At 47.1% G+C, this 27,968-nt stretch overlaps 1 protein-coding gene across 1 annotated transcript in view; it reads right to left on the reverse strand.

The window, feature by feature from the left end:
* Positions 1-27,968, reverse strand: part of grin3a (glutamate receptor, ionotropic, N-methyl-D-aspartate 3A) — a 152,045-nt gene that overhangs the window by 67,828 nt on the left and 56,249 nt on the right. Inside the window, exons 2-3 of the mRNA XM_078215308.1 lie at positions 22,811-23,409; positions 8,043-9,090 (exon numbers count right to left, since the gene is read on the reverse strand). Coding sequence (XP_078071434.1) covers positions 8,043-9,090; positions 22,811-23,409 — 1,647 coding nt within the window. The remainder of the gene's footprint in view (positions 1-8,042; positions 9,091-22,810; positions 23,410-27,968) is intronic.

A 27,968-nucleotide genomic window follows, 5' to 3' on the forward strand; every position in this document is an offset into this window, starting at 1 on the left:
GCGCTGGTTACGTTGATTGACCACGTTAAATTGCCCCTTAGTTTCAGGGGGATTAGCAGGGTAAATACTTGGGGTTACGGGGAGGGGACCTGGGTGGAATTGTTGTCAGTGCAGGCTCGATGGGCCGAATGACCTCCTTCTGCACTGTAGGGATTCTATGATTCTAAGGGATACATTGAACATCTGCAAACTGCATATAATTCCATAAGTATTCCCCAAAATCACAATCGAAAAATTGTTTTGTCCAGCCTTGGATTTCAACAGATTAGTACTGGTCCAATCATCAGTTATGTTACGATAGTGAAAATACTGCTTTTGGTTACACATTCACTCAACAGAGTAACAAATTATAACAAAGTACATCAAGAAATAGATGAGGTTCTGAAGTTCCTCCGAATAGCTTGTATTTATACTATCAGCTGGCAGCAATGGAATCCTCTGGGAGGACAAATTAACTTGCTCAGGGAAAACATTGCTGCTGAATAGCCTTACAGATTGAAATTTATCGTTGAAGAAGTTTCATTATTTATTTGAATTGGAGAATTGTTCTAATGATAAAGGAGTTGGTTGCTTAACACTGCTATAAAGATTGATAGTCCAAGATAACTCCCAACAGCTGTGGTCTCCTACAATCCGCAATCTTCCAACGTTCATCAATAAATTAGGTCCATTACAACTTTGTTCTCTCAAAATTTGCACTGCGAGCAGTCAGATAATCTATCCTCACTCCTTACAAAGACTGAATACAAGAGATATGAGCTGGCCATTCAGCCTCTCGAGCCTGCTCCGCCATTCAATAAGATCGTGGCTAATCTGTTTGTGTCGAGTTCCACGTTCTCAACTGTTAAATTCTCGACTCGTGGGGCGTGTCCACAAGAACTCACACCACAGATAGACATCGGGGAACATAGGTATTTATTGTAGGCTCTACTCGCTCCGCACTCCAAACTACAACTGCCCTCCGAGGGCGGTCCTCTGGCTGATCACCCCACAACCAGGGTCACCTGACCCGTTCCCTTGAAGGGGCTATGCCCCCACATACAAAACACTCCCCCCCCCCCCTCTAAGCAACAATCCCCCCACAGCAGCAACAATAATCCAAACTATTTACATACAATTACAACATTTGTTTTTACAGAATTTCCTGTCATATTGTGATGAACCCACAGTATATTTATATAATGATACATTTCTTCCTTTTGTTTCCCCACCTAACATACGCAACACCAACCACCCCCAATAATCTTTCATCCCTCTGCCTTAAAAGTATTCAGTGACCCCCCCCCGCCTCTACCACTCTCTGAGGCAGAGAGTTCCAAAGTCACACAACTCTTGAGAGAAAAACACTCTCCTCATGTCTGTCCTATAAAGGTGATCCTTAATTATAAAACAGTGCCCCCTAATTCTGGATTCACCCACAAAAGGAAACATCCTTTCAATGTTCACCTTGCCAAGACCATTCAGAGTCTAATATACTTCAATCAAGTCAATCCTCACTTTTCTAAAGTCCAGAGGAAACTATACAACCCCTTGAACCTGCTCCGCCATTTCATATGATCATGCCTGATCACCTGCCTCAACTTCTATCTGCTCTCTTTATCCCTTGGTTCCTTGAGAAAGCAAAGATCTATTTAGTACAGACATAAAATGCCGCTCTAACAGCACAGTGAGCCAGGAGACGTCAGCGGAGGTCATTTTGCAGGTTCCTGCTGGGCACCATTGCCTCCGTGAGTCTCCCAGGCTAAGATTTCCAGCATAATCAACTCTGCGCCAGAAACCGGCATGAAGCTAATTATAATATGGAAGTCAGCCTCTACATTTCATTAGCAGGCCTGGGACTAAAGTCTCTGGGCCCGCTAGCATCTCCTCCCTCGCCAGGAGTGGTTCCCTCCAGCGGGATTTACTTCTGCTCCCCACTAACGGAGAACAGGCAGCCGATCGTGCTGGAGGGAAGGGAGGCAATTGAGGCGACCCTCCCAAGAGGATGGCGGTAAGTGGGGGTGCCAGCCTGGCAAACTGGCTCTGCCCAAGGAGTATCGGGCAGTGCCAAGGGGATGGGGCCAGAGAGAGACAGGGCCAGTGGGGGGGAGGTGGGTTAGTGCCTATTGGGAGGGGCCTATTAGGATGTGATCAGTGGCGGCGGGGGGGTACCTGCTGCCACTCTGCACTTGGTATGACTGGGAGAGGGAAAGAGGAGGTGGTCACGGTTGGCCATCCGGGGAGGGTGGTGGGGGCACGATCGAGGTTGCCGGGGGCATCGGGAGTGGGAGGGACTATTGGGGGAGGGGTGGCGGGATGGGACTGCCCGAGGGGGTGATCTGAAGTTCGAGGCAGACCAGGGTGTGGGGATACAGGGCCTCCTCACTTTGTGGCCATGGGCACCATCCCCAATTTTAATTGCTTCACCACTGGTGGTTCCAAGCTCTAGAATTCCCTTCCTGCCTCCCTACATCTCACTCTGGCTTTAAGATGCTCCTGAAAACCAACCTGTGACAAGTTTTTGCTCATTCGTCCTAATATGTGGCACAATTTCAAATTTAGTTCGGTAGTAGTCCTACAAAGGGGCCTTGGGATGATCTACATTGAAGATGCTATATGAATGCAAAATGTTGTACTTGTATTTCTCAGTTATTTCTAGTCCTCTCCCCAAGTAAAAAAAATTAGCCTTGTGTGGGAAAGGCTTTCTTGCTAAAAGACCTGGGAGCTTGGGACAATCTGGATAATGGATGAAAAAATGCATGATCTAGTTTTGATGGCAGAGAGAATGGTCTCGTTTTTTTAAATTCATTTATGGGATGTGGGCGTCGCTGGCTGGACCAGCATTTATTGCCCATCCCTAACTGCCCTAGAACTGAATGAGATGGCTTAACCAGCCAGAGGGCAGTTAAGAGGGATGGGGGAGAATGCGGGAGAGGCCAATTAATGCATGACTGACTCATGGTGAGTGGTAGAGGGTTGGAGGACTGGTTTAAAAGCCTAAGTAAGTGCACCAGGTCTGCAGCGCACCACGCAAGTGTTTGCTACCTTTATTACTGCAGTGATTATCGTAGCATCTGAGTGTCCAGTGGTCAAGTGGTGAGAGACCTCTTTATGATATTTACAACACAATGCAATTGGAAACCCAACTTAAAATTCACCACTGGTTTCCTAGGCAGTGGACAGCGAAAGGGATGTCGGAGCTGCCAATTCCAGAAAGTCTTTTCCAGCACTCCTTGGGGGCCAAGAGGAGTAGGACTTTCCCAGGCGCCGCAAGCATGTTTTTTGCCCTCTACCTTCCTACGATCGCACCCTCCATTCCCCATCCTCTTCTCACAATTTTTGATCCTCTCCACCAGCTTCGAAGCCCCTCTCTCCCCACCCACCCTGCCCCTCCCAGTGCCACTATTAGCGACATTCCCGATCTCCTGTACCACCTATATGTCTCCTGCCACTGGTTTTCCCTCATACCCATCAACCTGGTTCTCAATCTGGACAATCAGGGCGGCACGGTAGCACAGTGGTTAGCACTGCTGCTTCACAGCTCCAGGGTCCCGGGTTCGATTCCCGGCTTGGGTCACTGCCTGTGTGGAGTTTGCACATTCTCCTCGTGTCTGCGTGGGTTTCCTCCGGGTGCTCCGGTTTCCTCCCACAGTCCAAAGATGTGCGGGTTAGGTTAATTGGCCAGGTTTTAAAAATTGCCCCTTAGAGTCCTGGGATGCGTAGGTTAGAGGGATTAGTGGGTAAAATATGTGGGGGTAGGGCCTGGGTGGGATTGTGGTCGGTGCAGACTCGATGGGCCGAATGGCCTCCTTCTGCACTGTAGGGTTTCTATGATTCAATGCCAGTCAGGAAATGGAACAAAAATAGAGTGTTAGGAAATAGGGTTTAAGTAATTAAAATTTCTCTTTTCGTGCATTAGGAATGAGGTAGAAGTTTAACTTTAAGCTTAATTGGTGTTTCTGTATGTGTGCGCTAAGGGAGGGTTAAAACTTTTGTTTAGCTTCGCAGACGCCGACAAGTCTGTAAGTTTTAGTTTCACTTTAAACTTTGCCTGCATTCTAATTAAGGTTTTACAACATTAAAGCAATTAGGGGTTAAAGTACTGAGCTGTTGCTTAGCAACCAGAGGCTGATATTGAAAAGCAGGAGAACCTGAAGTTCAGTCTGGAAACCTGTTAACTGAGAAGAAGGAAGTTTTCCATCGAAGCTGCCAGTACAGGCAGGACAATACAGGGATGCAGAAAACAAGTCACAGAAGCCGAAGAACAGAAATTCCAGAAACCAGGGAGACTAAAACCAGGAAAGTCCCAGGAAGACTCAAGACAAAGGGACAAAGAATTGGAATCTAAAGGGCAGCACGGTGGCACAGTGGTTAACACTGCTGTCACACAGTGTCAGGGACCTGGGTTCGATTCCCAGCTTGGGTCACTGTCTGAGTGGAGTTTGCACGTTTTCCCCGTGTCTCCATGGGTTTCCTCCGGGTGCTCCTGTTTCCTCTCACAGTCCGGAAGATGTGCCGGTTAGGTGGGTTGGCCATGCTAAATTGCTCCATAGTATCAGGGGGACTAGTAGGGTAAATGGGGTTGTGGGGGTGGGGCCTGGGTGGGATTATGGTCGGTGCAGACTCGATGGGCCAAATGGCCTCTTTCTGCACTGTAGGGATTCTATGATTCTAAACAAGGTACTGTTCACAGAAGTTACAGAAAGGGGAGGAGAGTGGGTCCCAATTATTGAGAGAGTTGCAAGGTGGAAAGCTGGAAACATAGGCTGGTGAGAAGGCAGACATCTGAAGTAATCCCTAGGCTGGTGACACCTCAACATAGCCTGTGAGGCAGGCGTGTTCTGTTGGCATGGCTGGGTACCTGCGTGGAAGCTTGAATGCATGTCGGGTCCCAGAGGAATACTGAAAGGAGAGGTGGAAACGCTGGATGTGATCCTCGGGGGAGGCATTCAGGAGAGAGCCTTGTGTGGGAGAAGGTATCGAAGCGTGTTCTTTGAGAGCGTAGATTGGAAACCCTTGTGTGGAAGCCAGAGTTCCAGTGAGACCAGTTGGCTCAGAGGGTGACAAGCATCTGGGTGGATTTGATGCCATCTGTCACTTTCAGAGTGTGGTGTGTCTGACCACAGTTCATCCACTGGTTTACATGGACTGTGTATGTACTGAGAACATCAGAGTATAAGAAAGATTTTGTAACTTGTGTTATTCTTAGAAATCAGTGTATAGCTGCAAAGGTATAACTGGGGTGAAGGAGTCAGGTCTTACAATTAATCTTTTCTTGTTTAATAAATGTTTTATTCTTTTGTTAAAAGTTAATTGGCATTCCTGTTCATCCCCGTCTCTAAATAAAAAATAAAAGTTAGGATCTGTCGAGCTGGGTTCCACTCTGGGACCCAGTGGTAACATCAGATGGTTTTGATACATGAGGTTCTGGTGTTAAGTTTAGCAACTTCCTCGTCTCCAGTTTTGAGCATCTTTTGGTCTCGCCCACATTCTTCCCCCCACCTCCCCACTCATAAATATCGAAGCCAATGTTCAAAGTTTATTTATCAATGTCACAAGTAGACTTACATTAACGCTGCAATGAAGTTACTGTGAAAATCCCCTAGTCGCCACACTCCGGCGCCTGTTCGGGTACACTGAGGGAGAATTTAGCACCTAACCAGCACGTCTTTCGTTCTGTGGGAGGAAACCGGAGCACCTGGAGGAAACCCATGTAGACACGGGGAGAATGTGCAGGCTCTGCACTGACAGTGACCCAAGCCGGGAATCGAACCTGGGTCCCTGGCGCTGCAAGGCAGCAATGCTAACCACTCTGTATTGGCTGCAAACAAAGGAAGCAAAGAGAATCAAAGGAAGAGAATCTGATGAACGGGTGCGGCAACAATAATCTCTCCCTCAATGTCAACAAAATGAAGGAGATTGTCATCGACTTCAGGAAGCGTAAAGAAGAACATGCCCCTGTCTACATCAATGGGGACGAAGTAGAAAGGATCGAGAGCTTCAAGTTTTTAGGTGTCCAGATCACCAACAATCTGTCCTGGTCCCCCCCATGCCGACACTATAGTTAAGAAAGCCACACCAACGCCTCTACGTTCTCAGAAGACTAAGGAAATGTCAGCTACGACTCTCATCAACTTTTACAGATGCACCAAAGAAAGCATTCTTTCTGGTTGTATCACAGCTTGGTATGGCTCCTGCTCTGCCCAAGACCGCAAGGAACTACAAAAGGTCGTGAATGTAGCCCAATCCATCATGCGAACCAGTCTCCCATCCATTGACTCTGTCTACACTTCCCGCTGCCTCGGCAAAGCAGCCAGCATAATTAAGGACCCCACGCACCCCGGACATTCTCTCTTCCACCTTCTTCCTTTGGGAAAAAGATACAAAAGTCTGAGGTCCCGTACCAACTGACTCAAGAACAGCTTCTTCCCTGCTGCTGTCAGACTTTTGAATGGACTTACCTCGCATTAAGTTGATCTTTCTCTGCACTCTAGCTATGACTGTAACACTACATTCTGCACTCTCTCGTTTCCTTCTCTATGAACGGTATGTTCTGTATAGCTCCCAAGAAACAATACTTTTCACTGTCTCCCAATACATGTGACAATAATAAATCAAATCAAATCAAAGTACCAAGCAAGGCCAAAGCCCCGAGTAAAGCCAGAAATACAGAAGAATTAGGGAATAAAAATCCAGTGATGTGATTTTGTTTTGTTTGGGGAAATTAAATGATTAAAGATATATTGTTGCCTTGACACTTCATTGTCAAGCCTCCAGGCATCTCAGGTAGGCAGTCCAAGCAGAGTATTTTGGTCTCTAAACAGCAGTACCTGAATCAATCTGTGACAGATAGACGTGTGCACATTATGTTACATATTTTCAGACAATAAGAAGTCACTGTGAAACCTTCGCTATACAGATTTGAGCTGGCATTTTAATTAAACTTCTCCTCTCCCTTACACAAAATAAAATACCACGGGGAGCTCAGGGAGCTAACAACTGAAGTCATCATGATTCATGACAACTGAACGCACGGAGGCAAGTAACTTAGGGGAGGCAGTGGCGTAGTGTATTGACACCGGACTCGTAATCCAGTGCTCTCGGGACTTGGGTTCAAATCTCGCCAGGCCACCAAGGGGAGGTGATGGCCTGATGGTATTATCACTAGACTATTAATCCAGAAACTCAGCTAATGCTCTGGGGACCCGGGTTTGAATCCCAGCATGGCAGATGGTGATGTGTGAATTCAATAAAAATCTGAAATTAAAGGTCTCATGGTGACTATGAAACCATTGTTGATTGCCATAAAAGACCTATCTGGTTTACTTATGTCCTTTCATAGAATCCTTACGTGCAGAAGGAGACCGCTTGGTCCATCGAGTCTGCACCAACTTTCCGATGGAGAATATTACCCAGGCCCACATTCCTACCCTATCCTGTGACCCCACCTATTTACCCTGTTACTCCCCCTAATCTCCACATCTTTGGACACGAAGGGCAATTTAGCGTGGCCAATCCCACCTAACCTGCAAATCTTTGGACTGTGGGAGGAAACCGGAGGAAACTCATGCAGACACGGGGAGAAAGTGCAAACTCCACACAGTCACTGAGGCCAGAATCGAAACCGGGCCCCTGGCACTGTGAGGCAGTGGTGCTAACCACTGTGCCATCATGCCACCCCTTTAGGGAAGGAAGTGTGTCGTCTTTACCTGGTCTGGCCTTGATGTGACTCTGAACCCGGGTTCCCCAGGGGAATGCTCTGGGGACCTGCGTTCGTATACCACCATGGCTGATGGTGAAACTTGAATTCAGTAAAATCTGGAATTTAAAAATGTCTAATGATGATCATGAAATCATTGTCAAAACCCATCTACTGTCCTTTGGGGAAGGTAATCTGTCAACCTCACCCGGTCTGGCCTACATGTGAATCCAGAGCCACAGCGATGTGATTGATTCTGAAATGCCCTCAGGGATGGGTAATGAATGCTGGCTCGCTCATCCAATGAAGTGAAGGTTACCTTTGCTTTTGTATACAAGCTAAATACAAGCATTACTGCTCCTACCTTGGGATCATGAATTCCTGAAAGCTCCTCGTACGTTTTCTCCCCGACCATTACAGCAGCCAGGTTAGCAGTGTACGTTGATAAACAGAACAAACAGAATATAGCCCACAGGTTCATTAGAAACCGTCCCGTCCAGCACTTTGGGGTTTTGATAGCAGCCGTCCTGCCAAACAAAATGGCATAGCAGACGTTGAGGGCTGAGGAGAAGGAGAAGACCTTGTTCCTGTTTCTCCCCTTGGGGGTCATTCCGAAAGGGCTCTTCCACTCGTAGAGCGTGAGGAACAGTGCGGTCACGTGAAGAGCCACAAAGATCCCCACCCACATGGACCAGTGCAGGGGCCACATGAAAGCTCCGATGGGGGCCGCCGTGTCTCGGGTCCGCACCAGAATCCCGAGGCTGGTGGAGAAGAAAGGGCTGGTGAAGTCAATCACTTTGCTTCTCGCCGAGTTGATGCTGAAGGAGGTGACGGCCAGGTGTGCCGCCTGGCTGAGCAGATCGCCCACCAGGCCCGTCCAGCGCCCGTTCTTCCAACCGCCGTACTTCCCATCGCCGACGATGTATAGGTCAAAATCGAAGCCCATATCCTCTGCCAGTTTCTCCAGGAGATCGATGCAGTAGCCGTAACAGCACTTCTTGTATTCCATGGGCACGGAGTCGTTGCCCGACTTTAGGCTCTCAAAGAGGCTCTCGATGGTGGCACTGTCGTTGGTGAGAGCGTCCAGGCACAGCTGCCCAGCGGGGCAATGGCCATCTTCATCCACGTTCCGGGTGAACACAAAAGGATGTTCAATCAGCGTTACCACTCGTAAATGCAGCCGGGAAGAGTGGCCGTCGCCGTTGTATTGCTTCTGCATTTTGCTGGGCCAAATCCCGTGATCCATGATAATTTTCCCCTCGTGCCATCTCCCGAGGCGAGTCCACATCGGATTCCCAAGGGGGTCAAGCTGTAGGTTCCAGATGTAGTAGTGGCTGTCTGAAGTGATAACAGATGGATCTGTTACTTTAATATAACCCGTCACGCCATCGAAGCTCGTGTTTGCTAAAAATCTGAGGGAAGGAGAGAAAGACATTTGGTTTTGTTTCTGCTTTTCAAAACTTAGGTCAGCAACATTTTCTGCATCTTTCGCACAAGCTTAACCTGAATAGAACTCACTCGTCACCAATGCTGAGGAAGCTGTTATAGTTGTCTCTGTCTCTCTCCCTGCACCTAGTTTGTGTACAAAGCAGCTGTACTCGATGGGTTTGTACTTGATGGAGTTTAGAAGGATGAGGGGGGATCTCATTGAAACTTACAGAATGCTGAAAGGCCCGGGTAGAGTGGACATGGGGAAGATGTTCCCTTTAGTAGGAGAGACTTGGATTCCAGGGCACAGCCTCAGAAGAAAAGGACAACTCTTTAGAACCGAGATGAGGAAGAATTTCTTCAGCCAGAGGGCGGTGAATCTGAGGAATTCATTGTCACAGAAGGCTGTGGAGGCCAGGTCATTGAGTGTATTTAAGACAGAGATAGATAGGTTCTTGATTGGTAAGTGGATCAAGGGTTACGGCGAAGAGGCAGGAGAATGGGGTTGAGAAACTTATCAGCCATGATCGAACGGTGGAGCAGACTCGATGGGCCGAGTGGCCTAATTCTGCTCCGATATCTTATGGTCTTATAAGGCAGCCTTTCAGCTGTTTCCATTGAGAGATTTCTTTCCTTGAAACAGGTTGCTAGTCTGTCGCCAGGGGCTTATCTTGAGGGAGGCCACTCCACATCAAGCGCGGAGTGACCAGGTGTCTCTCCCACTCTGACCTCCAGCCATTGGCGTGTCTGGAAGGATTTTGCGGGTTGACACTCAACCTGTTTGGCTGCGTTATGAACACAACTTCCTTGACCATCGAATCGTGGGATGGGATTCGAACCCAGAGTTTCTGGCTCAGAGGCAGGGATGTTAACCCACTGCGCCACAAGACCAATGCTAAGGAAGTACCGTCACCAATTTCAGACTGAGTCACTGGTGAAAAGGGAGTAATTTGGGGAGGAATATGATTGTTACGGCGGATTATGAGTTTGTGTGAAGGTGCGTCATATTTTTGCTTTGTTCCAGGAACTGTGAAAACATTTCAAGAAAATTATGGGTTTTTTTTCTCTTAAATATTAGTATATTCATTAGTCACAAGTAGGCTTACATTAACACTGCAATGAAGTGACTGTGAAAATCCTTAGTTGCCACACTCCGGCACCTGTTCGGGTACACTGAGGGAGAATTTAGCACGGCCAATGCACCTAACCAGCACATCTTTCGGACTGTGGGAGGAAACCGGAGCACCTGGAGGAAACCCACGCAGACACGGGGAGAGCGTACAGACTCCGCACAGTCTGCCACACTCTCCACAAAGACGTGCGGGTTAAGTTGATTGGCCATGCTTAATTGCCCCTTAATGTCAGGGGGTTAGTAGGGTAAATAAGTAGGGTTATGGGGGTAGGGCCTGGGTGGAATTGTGGTCGGTGCAGACTCGATGGGACTCTATGATCCTAGACAGTGACCCAAGCCGGGAATTGAACCCGGGTCCCTGGTGCTGTGAGGCAACAATGCTAACCACTGTGCCAACGTGCCGCCCTAAAATCAGCCAGGACAGCACTGAGATAGGCAACTGTATTTGGCCAGTATAGGGATCGAACACACGATCTTGATGTTATTAGTGCCACGCTCTAACCATCTGGGATAACTGGTCACTGACAATAATGAAGAGATACACAGATTATACTTGTTAATTATTTGGGAGAAAAATGTTGGGGGTTGGAGAGAGGAACATAAGCAAAGTACAGCCACCATTTTACCTCTCATTCCCCTTGTGACCCTCCATGATGCCAAGCTCATTGAATCTGGCCCTGCTTCACACTCTAACCCGGCTGCCTGCTGCAATCAGTTCTGTGGTGTCAATATTATGCATTGAATTCACTCAAGCCTTCAGAGAGACAAAGCAAAAGCGACACGGTTGGAATGCATAATTAATCCACTCTCCATAAGTGCAAATGAAAGTGCTCTTTTAATATTAAGACCTGACTCTAATTAATGGCATTGTTTTAAGCGGACTGTCAGAGGTCATAGGGTAAATGTAGAGCTGTGGTCCAATTGTCCTTTTGTATCCGTTCACTATGAGAATCTGTGCTGATTGAGGTCAAGAAGAGCTGACAGTTACACAGTGGTACAACAAGGTGTGCAAGGGGTGGAGAGGGGGGGTAATGTGGAATACAATTAATGGGGAAAGGGTTGAGGAAGGGGATTCTGGATTAATAAGCAGAGTCATAGGCAGATTCTTAGGTTTAATAACAGATGGCAAGGAGAGAATTAAAATGACTTACACCTAACAAGATAATGTTAACAGTTTGCTCAAATGTGAATGCATTATTAAAAGAAATGAAAGATGATTTTAATGCTAAGAATCTATATTCATATTGAATGATAATTGTATATTAATAGGAATTAAGTTTAAAATGTTCACCACATTCAATGTACAAACATTGCAGAGACTATAGAAGTTCAAAAGTTCATATCGAAAGTTATTTAGTCAGCAGGAATATAGTGAAATTTCAAACTCAGGACAAATGCAGAAATGTTTAATATCAAATTAAAAGGCTCTATTGTCCTGGCATAAGAAAATATCAGTCCAAGAGCCCGGGGCTGATATGGCCGGTTGTCTACGCAAAGCGCCGATGGGAGAGGTATTTGAATGATGGTGTCTAGCGAGACATAGCAACAAGGAAGTTAATCATGCCAGGGGGTGGATATCCGGTTTTTGGATCAGCAAATTAAAGACCATTAAGTCAAGCAGTGTTTGGCAATTGGTTGAGATGTCCGTCATGTTTTGGACTGATATGTTAACGTGAAATGAAATCAAGTCTAAGCTAATTAGAAGGAGCACCTTTGGAGTACCCGGGGCGGCACGGTGGCACAGTGGTTAGCACTGCTGCCTCACAGCTCCAGGGACCCGGGTTCGATTCCCGGCTTGGATCACAGCCTGTGTGGAGTTTGCACGTTCTCCCCGTGTCTGCGTGGGTTTCCTCTGGGTGCTCCGGTTTCCTCCCACAGTCCAAAGATGTCATAATGTAATTGCATAGTATATATCCCAGTGATTGCAGTAAGTTGGCCAGGAAGGCTACCCAGGGAACACCCCAAAAAATGGAACAATGACAGGCCATGCTTAGGGAAGCAGGGACACTGAGGGGTTTGGGAAACAGCACCTCCTGTCTGTGAGCGCAGGCCTTGAAAACCAGAGGGTAAAGGCAGGATTCTGCAAAATACCAGAACGTTGAGGAGTCCACTCTTCGCAATGGAAAGCTTCATGTATTCTCAATCGCTAGTAGCAGAATGAAAATTATAATTGCCTTGTTGCACCACCACCCCCAGCAGCCCCCCACCCCCCACAGCAAGTACTCTGCAGTGTTGCACGCATTTATTACAGCCTGGGTTTTAAATAAGCATGACTTCCCAATTAAAGAGACGCCGTGAAAATTTTTCCCTCCTTCCGTTCCCTTCAGATAATCACATTTCCTTATTTTATAGAATTTTTAAATAGAATCCCTTCAGTTCAGAAGGAGGCCATTCAGCCCATTGAGCCAGCACCAACAACAATCCCACCCAGGGCCCTATCCCCGTAAAATCACATCGGGAAAAAGATACAAAAGTCTGAGGTCACGTACCAACCGACTCAAGAACAGTTTCTTCCCTGCTGCTGTCAGACTTTTGAATGGACCTATCTCGCAGTAAGTTGATCTTTCTCTGCACCCTAGCTATGACTGTAACACTACATTCTGCACTCTCTCCTTTCCTTCTCTATGAACGGTATGCTTTGTCTGTATAGCGGGCAAGAAACGATACTTTTCACTGTATGTTAATACACGTGACAATAATAAATCAAATCAATATTTACCCTGCTAGTCCTGCTGACACTAAGGGCGGGATATTTCATCGTGCCCGCCACAGGAATCGTAGTGAGTGGGACACGGACCATGCAACGGTCCATTGACCTCGAGCAGGAATTTCTGGCCTTGGGATGATTGCGGCCAGAAAATCCCGCCCGAAGGGACAATTTAGCATGGCCAAGCAACCTAACCTGTACATGGTGGGGAGTGATTAATTCAAAGGGAAAAAGCAGATGTGATGATAGCACTGAAGGCATGGTAGGAGCGACAATGTGCAGTTGAGAGGTGAAGGTGTAAGTGCAGGACAGAAGCAATATTGTGGGGAAGAAGGAGTGTCCGAGGGATGGGTTGGGAATGCCAGGGACCCGGGTTTGATTTTGGCCTGTGTGGAGTTTGCACATTCTCCCCGTGGCTGCGTGGGTTTCCTCTCGGTGCTCTGGTATCCTCCCACTGTCCAAGGACGTGCAGGTTAGGTGGATTGGCCATGCTAAATTGTCCCTGGGTATCCAAAGACGTGCAAGTTAAGTGAATTGGCCATGCTCACTTGCCCCTTAGTATCCAAAGATGTGCAGATTTGGTGATTGGCCATTGTAAATGCGCGGAGTTACAGGGGTAGGGCTGAGGTGTGGGCCGGGGTGGGATGCTCCTTTGGTGAATCGGTGCAAACTCGATGGGCCGAATGGCCTACTTCTGCACTGTCGGGATTCTATGGAAAGGAACTGAAGAGTGCTGTGAAATGGTGAAACTAAAATAGGAGCTTTACTAATAGGATCATTTCAAGTTGCTGAAATGATTTTTTTTATCATCAATGCTGGAAAATGCTGTCTAATGTGGATTCTAGCATTAGACAAACACTGGAGCCGATGGTATATACAAAAGGACCATCCTGCATTGTGATGGATTAAGGAAATTAGTTGTGTGACTTAAGGGCGACATAACTAGGTACAAATAGATAATGTCAAATAAATTGCAAGTGGTTTATTTCGCATAAACCACGAGCGTAGTTGGCATTTGTAAGCTTTAAAGAAACGTGTACAGTTTGATTTATTGGGGTCCATCTATTGCATTCAAATTTGTCCTTGCAGTAGTTTTTCAAAAGGAAAGCAGCTTATTCGCCAGTGCCGTATCTTTAGGAAACACAGAAGAACCAGAAGGATTAGCTATTTATTTTTGCTCTTAAAGAACCTAATGATGAGTGTTTGTGAGCACGGAAAGATTCATCATTTCAAATATTATAAATAGCAAGGAGCTTCAAAGTCTCTCCCCCTCTCCCCCCATTCTGTTGGTCACTGAAGTGGAGAAATTCATTTGAGTTTCATACTAGCTCGCTCCTACTTTGATTCTGTACACTCCAGTATCGATCCTCCCCACTCGAGTCGTGGTTCCCCTCGCGCTTTGTCAGCAAACTCACTTTGCCGCCTCTGCCCTTAATTCCTCTAGTTCCCACTTCAATCGCCCTCAGATATCTGCGTCCGACTGAGTGACATCAACGGTGTTAAAATATGAGGTATCTGAGGGCTTTTAAGTTCACACCACTTGAACATTAGCGTTGCGAGCACGAAAGATGTATTGGTATCACTTCAGGCATTGCCATTTAGCACAGCTAGGTTCCAACTCAGTCTCTTTATTCACGAGCTTTGGTGTGACATTATAGCGTGTGAACAGAAAGCAGAAAGCCTTTTCACAGTGGACTGCAAATCATAGGATCCCTACACTGCAGAAGGAGGCCATTTGGCCCATCGAGCCTGCACCGTCAACAATCCCATCGTATCCCTGCAACCCTAAATATATACACTGCTAATTCCCATGACATTAAGACGCAACTTATTCCTTCATGGGACATGGACATCGCCGGCTGGACAGCATTTGTTGCCCAACCCTAACTGTTCTCGAACTGAGTGGCTTGCTGGAGCATTTCAGATGACAGTTAAGAGTCAACCACATTGCTGTAGCTCTGGAGTCACATGTAGGCCAGACCAGGTAAGGACGGCAGATTTCCTTCCCTAAAGGGACATTAGTGAACCAGATGGGTTTTTCCGACAATCGACAATGGTTCCATGGTCATCAGTAGATTCTTAAAGCCAGATTTTTTTTATTGAATTCAAATTCTGTGGCCCATCAACCTAACTGGCGCATCTTTGCATTGTGGGAGGAAACGGGGCCTACCAACTTTCAAAACAATTGCCCACTCTGGTATTCCCCCCTCCCTGTGGCCATCTATGATCTGCTTCCAGGGTCAGGGGGGCAGACTCCATCCCACCTCCGTCTCCCTGCAGTGAAACCGGTCTAACGGGGCCCTTCAAACCAAGGCAGCTCTGTCTAGTTGGGAAATTTTGCTCTTTTGAGCCTCAGTAGCAGAAACCCAGCCCCTAGTCTTTCATCTCATGACAACCTTGGACAACTAACCCCTCTGGCCACAAATGTGGGTACCTACCTCCAACAAGTGTGCTTCATTACATTTTTTCACCTGAATGACTTCTAGCCTTATATAAATTTCATGATCCGAGGTGAGATTGCTACCGATAAGCTTTTCTATTCCCTTCAGAAATTCTAGATTTGTCCCAAAAAGATCTTAATAATCTGACAGTTCACTTATCTCAAACTGTCAGCCTCTCTTGCTCCATCATTTTCTGAACCAGTTTATTTTTTTTATTCATCTTTTCTTATTCATGGGACGTGGGCATCGCTGGTTATCCAGCATTTATTCTCCATCCCTAGGACAGTTGAGCGTCAACCACATTGCTGTGGCTCTGGAGTCACCACAATCCGGTGCCTGTTCGGGTACAGAGGGAGAATTTAGCATGGCCAATGCACCTAACCAGTACGTCTTTCGGACTGTGGGAAGAAACTGGAGCACCCGGAGGAAACCCACGCAGACACAGGAAGAATGTGCAGACTTTGCACAGACAGTGATCCAAGCCAGGAATTGAACTTGGGTCCTTGATGCTGTGAGGCAGCAGTGCTAACCACTGCGCCAGGATTTTGACCCAGCAACAGTGAAGGAACAGTGATATATTTCTAAGTCAGGATGGTGAGTGGCTTGGAGGGGAACTTGAAGGTGGTGGTGTTCCCATGCATCTGCTGCCTTGTCCTTCTAGATGGTAGAGGTCACACATTTGGAAGATGCTGTCAAAGGAACCTTGGCGGGTTACTGCAGTGCATCTCGTCAATAGCACAAATGCCAGTCTACCTTCCTACAATCTGATTCCATTAATTCTACCTTTAACACATCCTTTCGCAAAACCATAAAATAGTGGAACAGTGGAAGATGTGCAAGATAGTTGGATTGGCCATGCTAAATTCTCCCTCAGTGTACCGGAACAGGTGCCAGAGTGTGACGACTAGGGGATTAGCATAGTAACTTCATTACAGTGTGAATGTAAGCCGACTTGTGACTAATAAATAAACTTTTACTTTAAACGCTTAAACAACCTTCATTCATTCCTTCCTTCTACAATCCTCAGGCTTTTACAAACCCAAAACCCCAAAGCACAGAAGCACTGTTTCCTGTTTTTTCTCATCCCTTTTCAGTCTCAGTGGAGCGCTGGCACTACAGTAAATGTCCTTCACGATAATTCACTTCTCTTTTTTAAAGAAATGCAGCAGACTCTGGATTTGACGTGGGGGTGGTTTTACACGTTCGGTTTTCTGACGGGGAGCCTGGTATACCGGGAGCACGCCTTCCTGTTCATTAAAATTAATGGCTGGGACATCAAGGGCACCATGCCCATCAACTCCCGAGATGAGTTGGCACTCCACGTAGCTCCTTGTCGATGGCGGGCACTCCGAACGCTGGCCAGGTTCGATCAACAAACCTGCCAGTGCTCGTTTTCAATTTTAAGATCTCTTATTGGTGAAATTATGGCTTGCTGTTTCATTTAAGGGGTTAAAAAGAATTTACAGAGCAATGCATGATCCCAAAGAGGCACAGTGCGGATTAAATAAAAGAAAGGAAAAAAAATCCATTGATAATTGGCCAAAGTCCAGATTCAAATGTTTTCTTCCAACCATCCATTTTAAAACGACAGCATAAAAACTCAAGCCTTACTTAGCAGTCTATCTGTGTCAACAGGTGATGCGAGAAAAAGGGTGACACAGCATGCAATGATTTATGACTGATAACTGAGGTAATTAGGAATAATGGCAGTGGTGTAATCACAATGAACATCAAATTCATTTAAGACACATTGCATCCACCCCTGCTTTGCCATTCATTAGAGGTGCAACATCTTCTTGATCGCATTCTCCATCCAAATTATTCCAACCAAACATCTGTCTGTGTAAGCTTTCTTTCAGCGTTAACCGATGACACACCAGAGCAATTATTTTCCTGTTGAAATTATCTCTCAGCTGAATCTGAGGCTGGAGCCAACTCAAGGGTTTTGCTCTGGACACTTCTTGGAGGTTTCCTTCATATATTTACGATGGATGGCACAGTGGTTAGCACTGCTGCCTCACAGTGCCAGGGAGCCAGGTTCGATTCCCAGCTTGGGTCACTGCCTGTGCGGAGTCTGCACATTCTCTCTGTGTCTATCTGGGTTTCCTCTGGGTGCTCCGGTTTCCTCTCACAGTCCAGAAGACATGCCTGTTAGGTGCATTGGCCATGCTAAATTCTCCCTCAGTGTACCCTAACGTGTGCCGAATAGGGGATTTTCACAGTAACTTCATTGCGGTGTTAATGTAAGCCTACTTGTGACACTAATAAATAAATTTTATAGGATGGATATCTATTAAATGAATTCCCACCCTGGCCATGCCTTTCACGACTCAGGGATCCCAAAAGCGTTTTTAAAATAATTTAAGTTTTTTTTTAAGCGTACTTAGTATTGTACCGTAGGAAACGCAGAAGCCAATTTTTCGGTGGACAAGCTCCGACGTATTGTTATGCGTTGATGACATGTTTGAGTGATGTTGGTTGAAGCTTACGTATTGGCTACAAGACCTCCCCTACTCTTCAAATGGTGATGTAGGCCTGAATATTACACTGCCCCCCTGGTGGATTTTGAGGCAGAGCAGGAACATGAAATTGCACGGATGGGATTCCCCCCAGGAGCCCACCCACCCCCGACCTGGATATGGTTTAAGAGTGGGGGAGGCAGGGCCTCAGATGGGAAGCCCCCCCTTGCTCCTAAGTGGCTACTAAATGGCCATTTAAGGGCCTTTTCATGTTGGCGGGTGCCGGGTAGCTGAGGGTGGGAAATAGAATAAAATCACTGGCCTTGATTTTGGGCGCGAAGGTGGAGTTTCCATCAGTACCCCCTCCCCCCTTCTCACTATGAACGCCCTCCCTTCATGGACTGGACACCTCCAAATCTCCCTCCCCTCCTCAATGGAGTTGAGCCCCCACCATCCAAACAAATTCAGGCAACAGAATCTTTTACAAGGTTCATGGGATCTCAGCTTAACATCTCCTCCTAAGGATAGCGTTTTGGCAGTGCAGCACTCCCTCAGTGCTGCACTAAAAATGTTAGCTTGCATTATTTATTAGTCACAAGCAAGCTTGCATTAACACTACAATTAAATTACTGTGAAAATCCCCTAGTGGCCACACTCCGGCACCTGTTCGGGTACACTGAGGGAGAATTTAGCATGGCCAATACACCTAACCAGCACGTCTTTCGGAGTGTGGGAGGAAACCGGAGCACCCGGAGGAAGCCCACGCAGACATGGGGAGAATGTGCAGACTCCGCACAGACAGTGACCCAAGTCAGGAATCGAACCTGGGTCCCATTAAGTCCTCAAGTCTCTAGAGTGGCCCTGGAGTGTATTAACAGGTAAATCTAAGTTACCTGTTAATACCCATATGCTGGCATTGGACACACTACAGCCGTAGAAGCAATAATTGGCTCAACAGAACACTTGGAGTTGACAATGCAAAACATCTAACTGATCCCTTCACATGCTTCTGAGTTATAAAATATAAAGGCAAGTTCTTCATGGATGTCAAACATCCAACAACCCCAGTGATGTTTGAAATTCTAATTTGTTGCATCTGGATTACAACTCAAAAACGTAAAAGTGATGGCTTTGAAAGCACCATGTTCCGTTAAAAATGCGGGTGTGGGTGCTGTGCAGTTGGGAGGGCGGCACGGTGGCACAGTGGTTTGCACTGCTGCCTCACAGCGCCAGGGACTCGGGTTCAATTCCGGCCTCGGGTCACTGTCCGTGTGGAGTCTGCGCGTTCTCCCTGTGTCTGCGTAGGTTTCCTCCCACAGTCCAAAGATGTTTCCTCCCACAGTCCAAGGATTAGATAGATTGGCCATGCTAAACTGACCCTAGTGTCAGGGCGTTAGCAGGGTAAATATGCGGGGTTATGGGGATGGGGTTAGGGCCTGGGTGGGTTTGTGGTCGGTGCAGATTCAATGGGCCAAATGGCCGCTTTCTGCACCGTGGGGCTTCTATGACTCTATGAGTAGACATCCGTGATAATCATATTGGAGAGCTTCACTGCAGCATCTTTCTGAAGTTCCGTACAATTCAAGAGAAGTCAGAAGTTGCTTCCTAAACTGATTGAGACATTAACACAGCTGGAAACATCTGAAACACCAACCAAGCAAACTACGACAGGGGACTGCTCAGATACTCTCCAACATGGCACTGGGGAAATTGGAGCAGACTGCTCTGAAACCGCTAGAATTCAGTAATCGTTAAAATCACTTCTTATTTCCTTCCCGCTTATGACACAAGGCCCCACAATGAAACAGTAAAGCGTCCGTGATGCCTGAATTCAATTCACTGGCAGCTGCATAGAATAGCTAAGAAACGGAATATTGGGCAGACGAGCAGATCCCAGGGAAAATGGAGGGTATGAGCTGGCACTTCCGATGTGCTCCCTCGGGGGGGGGGGGGGGGCGGGGAGGTGAAGCTGCTCCGGAGCAGTGTTAGGGAGCTGCAGACTTGCAAAAAATAAATACCGATGAGGAAATAAACAAGTGTCTGGGTGGCACAGTGGTTAGCACTGCTGCCTCACAGCGCCAGGGACCCGGGTTCGAATCTGACTTTGGGTCACTGTCTGGGTCGAGTTTGCATGTTCTCCCCGTGTCTGCATGGGTTTCCTCCGAGTGCTCCGGTTTCCTCCCACACTCCAAAGATGGACAGGTTAGGTTGATTGGCCATGATAAATTAACACTTAGTGTCAGAGGATTCTCAGGGTAAACGTGTGGGGTTACGGGAATATGGCCTGGGTGGGATTGTGGTCGGTGCAGACTCGATGGGCCGAATGGCCTCCTTCTGCACCGTAGGATTCTATGATTCTAACCTATGAGCACAGTCACACACAGACCTCCGTCCCCAGACACGTTTGTGAATTTTATTTGAGCCCTCACCTTTCATCCCACCATGGATCGAGGGTCGCAGCCAAAACGGGAAGGCTGCCCTGGCCAATTGGCCCGTCCGCCAACTGTGAGGGCAGACGGGCCGCGTAAAATCCCACGCAACTGCTGTTTAATTCAACTGCTGTTTGTTGCCCACTACTAATTGCCCCTTGAGGAGGTGGTGGTGAGCTGCCTTCTTGAACTGCAGCAGTCCCTAAGGTGTAGGTACGTACCCAGTGATGTTAGGGAGTGAGTTCCAGGATTTTGACCCAGTGACAGTGAAGGAATGGAGATACAGTTCCAAGTCAGGATGGTGTGGGACTTGAAGGGGAACCTCCAGGTGGTGGTGTTCCCACCTGTCTGTTGCCCTGTTTAGGTGTTGTGAGACTTCTTACTGTGTCACAAGTAGGCTTACATTAACATTGCAATGAAGTTACTGTGACAATCCCCGAGTCGCCACACTCCGGCACCTGTTCGGGTACACTAAGGGAGAATTTAGCACGGCCAATGCATCTAATTGGCACGTCTTTCGGACTATGGGAGGAAACCGGAGCACTCGGAGAAAACCCATGCAGACATGGGGAGAACGTGCAGACTCCACACAGACAGTGACCCAAGCTAGGAATCGAATCTGGGTCCCTGACACTGTGAGGCAGCAGTGTTAAACCCCCCACCTCCCCACTCCAGGGGCCAATGAGCAAATTTTGAAAAGATACAGTTTGGTCTAACGTTGAACATGAATTTCAATAAAATGCTGAAGTTTGAAGGTAAGAAACAGCTTTGTGTGTTTGCAGTGGGTTGCATTGGGCTGAATGACCAGTTAATGGGTAACATTCCCGTTTCCACTCACAGTAATGTGCAGACAATTAATTTAGGTGTGTGGGACGTTTCAATATTTCTGCTTGTAAGTAACAAGCTGCCTCAGTGTTAGCACCGTCGCCTCTTTTGTCATGCGCCTCTGGGGTCAAACCCCATTACACAATCCAAGCTGCAGCAATGCAGGGGGAGCATTGTCAGACATGCTGTTCTTCATATGTGATGCAAAATCAGGCTCACAGCATCATCCTCTACTGTCAACATCATGAGGGTTACCAGAGACTGAACTGGACTCGCCATATAAGGACTTGCTATGAAAGCAGGTCAAAGGCTAGGATTCCTGCGGCAAGTAACTCACTTCCAGACTCCCCAAAGCCTGCCCACCATCTACAAGGCACAAATCAGGAGTGTGATGGAATACTCTCCACTTGTCTGGATGTATGTGTCTCCAAGAAGCTCGACACCATCCAGGACAGAGCAGTCCACTTGATTGGCACCCTTTCCATCAACACTGACTCCCTCCACCACTGACGCACAGTGGCAGCAATCTGTACTATCTACAAGATGCACTGCAAGAACTCACCAAGGCTCCAAACCCACAACTGCTACCATCTAGAACAGATTTGTCTAACATGTGGCCCACTGGGCCTCTCTATCCAGCCCACAACCCCTGTCCAAATTGTCAGTTAGTAAATTTGATGATTTTTTTTCAAAGGAGGGTCCCTCCAATCGCACGCTGTTTCTCTCCCACATTTGTTGTTGCTAGGTTGACTAGTGAGCCAATTAGCAGCAACTGTGGGAGAGCACCAGTCTCGTATTGGAGGAGCAGCTCTCTTCACTCAAAGGCTTGGAAACATGGAGCGATGGCAATGGTGAATCTGCTGGGAAGGCAGGAGGTTTCCAGGGTGGGGTGGGGTTGTGGGGGAGCAGAGGGATAGTCGCTGCCAGGGGCAACAGAGTGGCTGCCAACAGGGTTGGATGGAGTGGAGACTGGGCGGGGGGAATGAGTGATATGTGTGTGTGTTTGTGTGTGTGCGTGTGCGTGCATGCACGTGTGTGTGCGTGCACCGTCTGTGTGGAGTTTGCATGTTCTCCCCATGTCTGCGTGGGTTTCCTCCGGGTGCTCCGGTTTCCTCCCACATTCTGAAAGACGTGCTGGTTAGGGTGCATTCACCCGAACAGGCGCCGGACTGTGGCGACTAGGGGAATGTCACAGTAACTTCATTGCAGTGTTAATGTAAGCCTTACTTGTGACTAATAAATCAAATTTTAACTTTTAAAAGCGAGAGCAAACAAGAGAACTCCACTGCAGTCATGTCCCTAGTGGCAGCAAGCACTCTTCGAAAACAGGTCACTGATTGTGGAGCACCTCAGGATATCCCGAGCATGTGAAAGAAGCTGTTTAAATGCAAATCTTTTCTTCATTAGATCAGGCTATTGTTGCTTAAACCAAATCAATTTGGGCCCAATCACCCTAATTTAGATTGATTTAAAGTTTTGATTTAGTTCCTAATCTACAGCAGCGTGGTAATTACCCTAAGAAGGGCCAGGCGACTCCTGAATGGCAATAGAGCAGATGAATACTGGTCTTCAATATCATTTTAATATAACCCATATCTCATCAATTCCCATTGAATTTCCTTGTAACCATAAAACTACTCAGATGTAAAACTGTAATTAGCCTGTAATGAGTATTATGAAACACTCGCACCATCGCCAATCACTCTCTTACCTGGAAAGAAACTGGCCTGATGTTATATTCATTTCTTCCCAGTGCATACAGTTTGTTATACTTGGAACGAGAGCCAGCTCAGGCCTCACGTAGGTTGCAGTGGCCACAGCTCTGGCAATCAGCTCCACGGCATCCTGCACGTAACTATGGAAGGCCGGCTGTGCCGTTTTCCCGTGGGCCAACAGGCCCATGGGCAAGCCATCGGTTCTCAATTCCTCCACGTTCTGGGAGTCCCCCAGAATCCAGTGGTGTTCCGGCAGCATTAATCCGTAGCTGGCCGCCAGCTGAAAGATCTTCCGGAAGTGCTCAATGTCGCAGCCGAAGGTGACGATGGACAAGGACGCCTCTTTGACCGTCTCCAGGTACTCTTGCAGGTAGTTCAGGAAGTTGGCGTCGTCACTGTCCGAAGCAATGTTGAAAATGGTCCCGAGGTGAAACTTGGAGTTGTTGTACAGGAGGCTGAGGAAGCTGGTCACATTCCATTCTTGGCACAAAACCAGGCTGACATCATACCAGCTGTTCATCGTCAGGAGGAAGATGAGTATATCCGCGTGGGTGGGATGAGAGGTTTCGAGGCTCATCTGAAGATGGAGGGGATTCTGCATCAAGAACAACAACAAGAAAATGAACAAATCAGTGCAAAATAAATCCTGAACAGAATAATACCCAACTTCAGGGATGTGGGCCAGAATTCTCTGCTGCCAGCGACAATGGAGAATTTGGCCAAATCTTGGCCATTTGGCCAAATCTCCGTTCACAGCAGCGGGACTGGAGAATCCCAGCTGTGGGGCGAGGTCGGAGAATCCCAGCCGCAGGCTGGATTTTCTAAGGAACCAGCCACTCGCAGTTGCATTGCAGTATTTGCATCGGTTGGTCTTTTAGAAGTCACCTCATTCTGTCAGCACTCCTCACCAATAGTTGTGCATGAGACATGCACGACTGTCAGAACCTTTATCGAGTTGTCCATCGGGGTGTGAATCCAAGGTCACCAACAAGTTTGAATGGGCAAGAGACCAAAGGCGAGGGAGAAGTCAGAATCTACAGACAGTAAGATGATCTTATTCATTCCGACATCAAACCCCTTTCAGGGACAAAGCACATACTTCTGATACAGGGAGAAACTATCAAGAAAGTTTAATTCTTTTATTTAACAATCCAAGAATGTCAAAGTGATTTTATCCAGTTGATAAGCGAGTGTCCCTTACCGATGACATTTTTTTTGCCTTTGGAAGTACAATAAATTTTGTTTTATGAGGCCATCAAAAAAGGTTTTTCTTGGCCAGGGGAGCTATCATTCATTCACCAGTTGGTTTTCCCATCACTTATTGAACAGAGAGGAAAACCTGGGGCATTCGGTATACTGGAAGGATCTACAAAATGTATGAAATAATATATTACAAAAGCAGGATTCAATGAAATATAACAAAGAGGAGACGGTGATTATAGTCATCAAATTAAACGCAAGGGGATATCCTGATGTGACTCACCATCCTCATTGGTCCCTTTCCCTCTCAAGCTTGGTTGTTTACATTAGATCCACATCCTGATGAACTACTCAATCAAGGTCCTGACACAACAACAGAAAATGCTGGAATAATCTCAGCAGGTCTGACAGCATTTGTGGAGAGAGAATGGAGCCAACGTTTCGAGTCTGGATGACCCTTCGTCAGAGCTCAGAGGTTCTGACAGATGTGTGCTCAATCTCTTTTCACAAGCCATGCTTTTTATCAAAAATGACTTTATACATTGACTGGTTGAGAACTGCTGAGCTTTAAAAGACTGAAACAACTCTTTTAGTGATATGAAACAGCAGTTTCTAAGATGACCGAACATTTGCATGACTATACCTCACAACTTCCAAAGCCATTGCAATGGAGTCAACTTGTTAAGGAAACTCCATCAGAAATAATCACTTTGAAGGAGTGTGAATGGGCCATCTCCTAAACCATTCACAAGACATCCAGTCAATCATCTGGGTACTGAACTGGATAGGGACCAAGCATTAGGCACAGTCACCCCAGACGATCAACTCTGGCTGAGAAAGGAATTCACGCAACCAGAATCTAATCATGTAAATCATGAACCTGGAATATACTAGCCATGACCATGTTTGGGTAACTGCTCAGTCGGAAGGAAAGGGTCATGTGACAAGTCAACTAACTGTTTGGCCGGATTTTTACTGCCTCGCCCGCCCCAGAATCGAAGCAGGTGAGGCTTGCAGAACGGAATTCTCCGTTGGCCTCGGGCGGGATATTACCAGCCTTGCCTGAGCGAGGTCATAAAATACCGGCCTTTGTGTCTAAGAAACTGTTTTTCTCCAGGTCAAAGGACAGAATCAGAAGAGATACCAAAGAAGGAAGACCCCCAAAGTGGGCCACTCTCTCTCTCTCTCTTCTCTCCTTCTCACCATAACCACATGCAAGTTTGAGCCCTATCTGCTGTTTGACCATCCACACTCTGCAGGCAGCGTTTTAAGAATGAACTTAGCAGCTGCTGATTCCATATGAGCAGGTATAAATTGTCTGTCAATATACTTAAACTGTCTCGATACCAAACGCTGAGGGACTATCAAACTCTGCCTGAAACCAACCAGGTCCTCAATCAACAAGACCTGTACGCTTTATCTTTTACTGGAATTTAACAAGGATGGCTTAACCTATCCTCCCATGCTAACTTAATTATCCGAGTGTGTGTCTGAACCTTGAGTGCATGTACACGTGGAAGTCAGTGTGTTTAAATACAATAAATACTAATCTCTTCTTTTCAAAAAACATACAGAAAAACTGTGTGTGTGTGTGTGTGTGTGCATGTATGTGTGTGTGTGCGTGTGCATGCATGCTTGCATGTGTGTGTGTGTGTGTGTGTGTGCGCATGCATGTGTGTGTGTCTTTTACAGTCACAGCATGTAAACAGTTACACACTCACCAAATTTGATAAGCATATCCTTTCAAACAGAATATTGCGGCCTAACGAATGGGAAAAGGTGACCCTGATTTTCCAGTCCCAGAAATTCCTGCCCGAAGTCAATGGACCTTTGTGGCTGGTTTGCCAAATTTTCCATTCTACCCGCAATGATTCCCGCCGCAGGCGCGACTGGAAAATCCCTGCCACAGGATCCTACTGAGGTACAGGGAATTACAGTTCCTTTGGTAATTATGGCCGCTCGCGAAGTCTCCTTTGACAGCACCTCTCAATCTCATGAACTCACCGAGAAGAACAAGGGCAGCAAGCATTTGGGAAGACCATCACTTCCAAGTTCCCCTTCAAATTGCACACTCTCCCGACATGGAAAGACATCACCATTTCTTCACCATTACTGGATCAGAATCCTGGAACTCCCGACCCACCAGCACTGCTGGAGTAGCTTCAACAGAGAGACTTTAGCTCAGGCAGCTCACCGTGACCTTTACAAGGACCATTCTAGATGGACAATGCTGCCATTGCCAGCAATGCCTGTATCCCATCACGAATGAATAAATAATGGCAGACACTGTGTCTTTGAAAAGGTGTGAAGTTAGCTGCGTGACTGCTAAAGAAGTAGGAAAATGGTCGAAGCAATGTACAGTTGGTTGCAACAATCACCAGCATACATGCAAGAAAGAGGGCTCAGTACGCATAAAAGGTCTTCATCAGAGCACAGGAGTGAGGCTGCAGGCTGCAAAAACCAAATGGGACCAGCCGTCAATTTGAATCACAGTTTCAAACAATCCCAGCTCGCACTCGCTGCATAGGCATCAATACCGCTTCCCAATTGTGTGATCATTCACAAAATGCTCGAGATACACAGAAGGCATCTGCTCTTCCAGGGAAGAGGTGTAGCCAGAGGTGTAATCACATCGCCAACAACTGCTACTGCCTTCTGTATCCCTGGGCACATGATAAATTACCACCGCCAACACTGAAACCTCGAAACTCCGGGGAGATTCTCACACTTTGCTGACATAACTTCCAACTGGAGAAATGGCCGAAAATTGATCATTTAATCCAGGGCACCTGGCAGAACCTCCGCGAAGTCCCTGGCCCAGATTGCTTGGGAAGAGAAATGATTAGTAAGCAGCCATCCACTGATCCTTGACTACAAGTCTTCCCTCCATTGCATTTGGGCTGTTGAAAATAAGTGAATTGCTTCACATTAACCTCTGCCTCACAGCGTCAGGGACCAGCGTTTGATTCCCAGCTTGAGTCATTGTCTGTGTGGAGTTTGCACGTTCTCCCCGTGTCTGCGTGGGTTTCCTCCGGGTGCTCCGGTTTCCTCCCACAGTCCAAAGATGTGCGGGTTAGGTTGATTGGCCATGCTAAAAATTGCCCTTAGTGTCCTGAGATGTGTAGGTTAGAGGGATTAGTGGGTAAATATGTAGGGATTTGGGGGTGGGGCCTGGGTGGGATTGTGGACGGTGCAGACACGATGGGCCGAATGGCCTCTTTCTGTGCTGTAGGGTTTCTGTGATCTGTGATTCTGTGATACAGCCCCTGTGGGGAGGGTTGGGAGGGTGAACATGGCCAGGCATTACCCTGGCACCACCCACTGGCACTGCCTCCGGCAAAGTGCATGCCGGTTTTCTCACGTCAGGCAGCACTCTGTGCAAAAAAAGAGGAAATTCCACCCACGATAACATAAACCTCCTCATCGGCAGGACAGCAGAGTGCTGGGATTGGAGAAATTTCAATTGGAATCTTAAAAGACATTGTCCTCCCAGTGACGTGACGAACACGTTATTTCCCTAGTTGACAGGGAATGAGTTATGCGAATAAATGAGGACACCTCTGTCAGCGCACAGCAGTTTTTAAAAATCTTTAGAAGCTACCAGAACCAACTGAAAACTAATTTCAATAATTCTAATGGCCAAACAGCCCAAACGGCCCATTCCTGCTCCTGTGTTCTGACAGCATGAACAACAATTTGCATTTAGATAGCGCCTCTATCGCCGCAAGAGACTCTGAGCACTTCGCAGAAGAGGTAATCAGACAAAATTGAACACTGAGCTACATGAAGAGATTTTAGGAGTCTTAAGGTGATTAAAAGCTCGTTCAAAAGAGATAGGCTTCAGAGAGTGACGTAAAGGGGAAAAGAGAGGCAGAGAGATGTGGAAGGTGGCACGGCGGGGTGGGGGGGGTTGTTTTCCAGTCCTACCTTGGGACGGACAATTTGACAGACTGT

Source organism: Mustelus asterias, chromosome 6 (assembly GCF_964213995.1).
Source record: "Mustelus asterias chromosome 6, sMusAst1.hap1.1, whole genome shotgun sequence".
Lineage (NCBI taxonomy): Eukaryota > Metazoa > Chordata > Chondrichthyes > Carcharhiniformes > Triakidae > Mustelus > Mustelus asterias.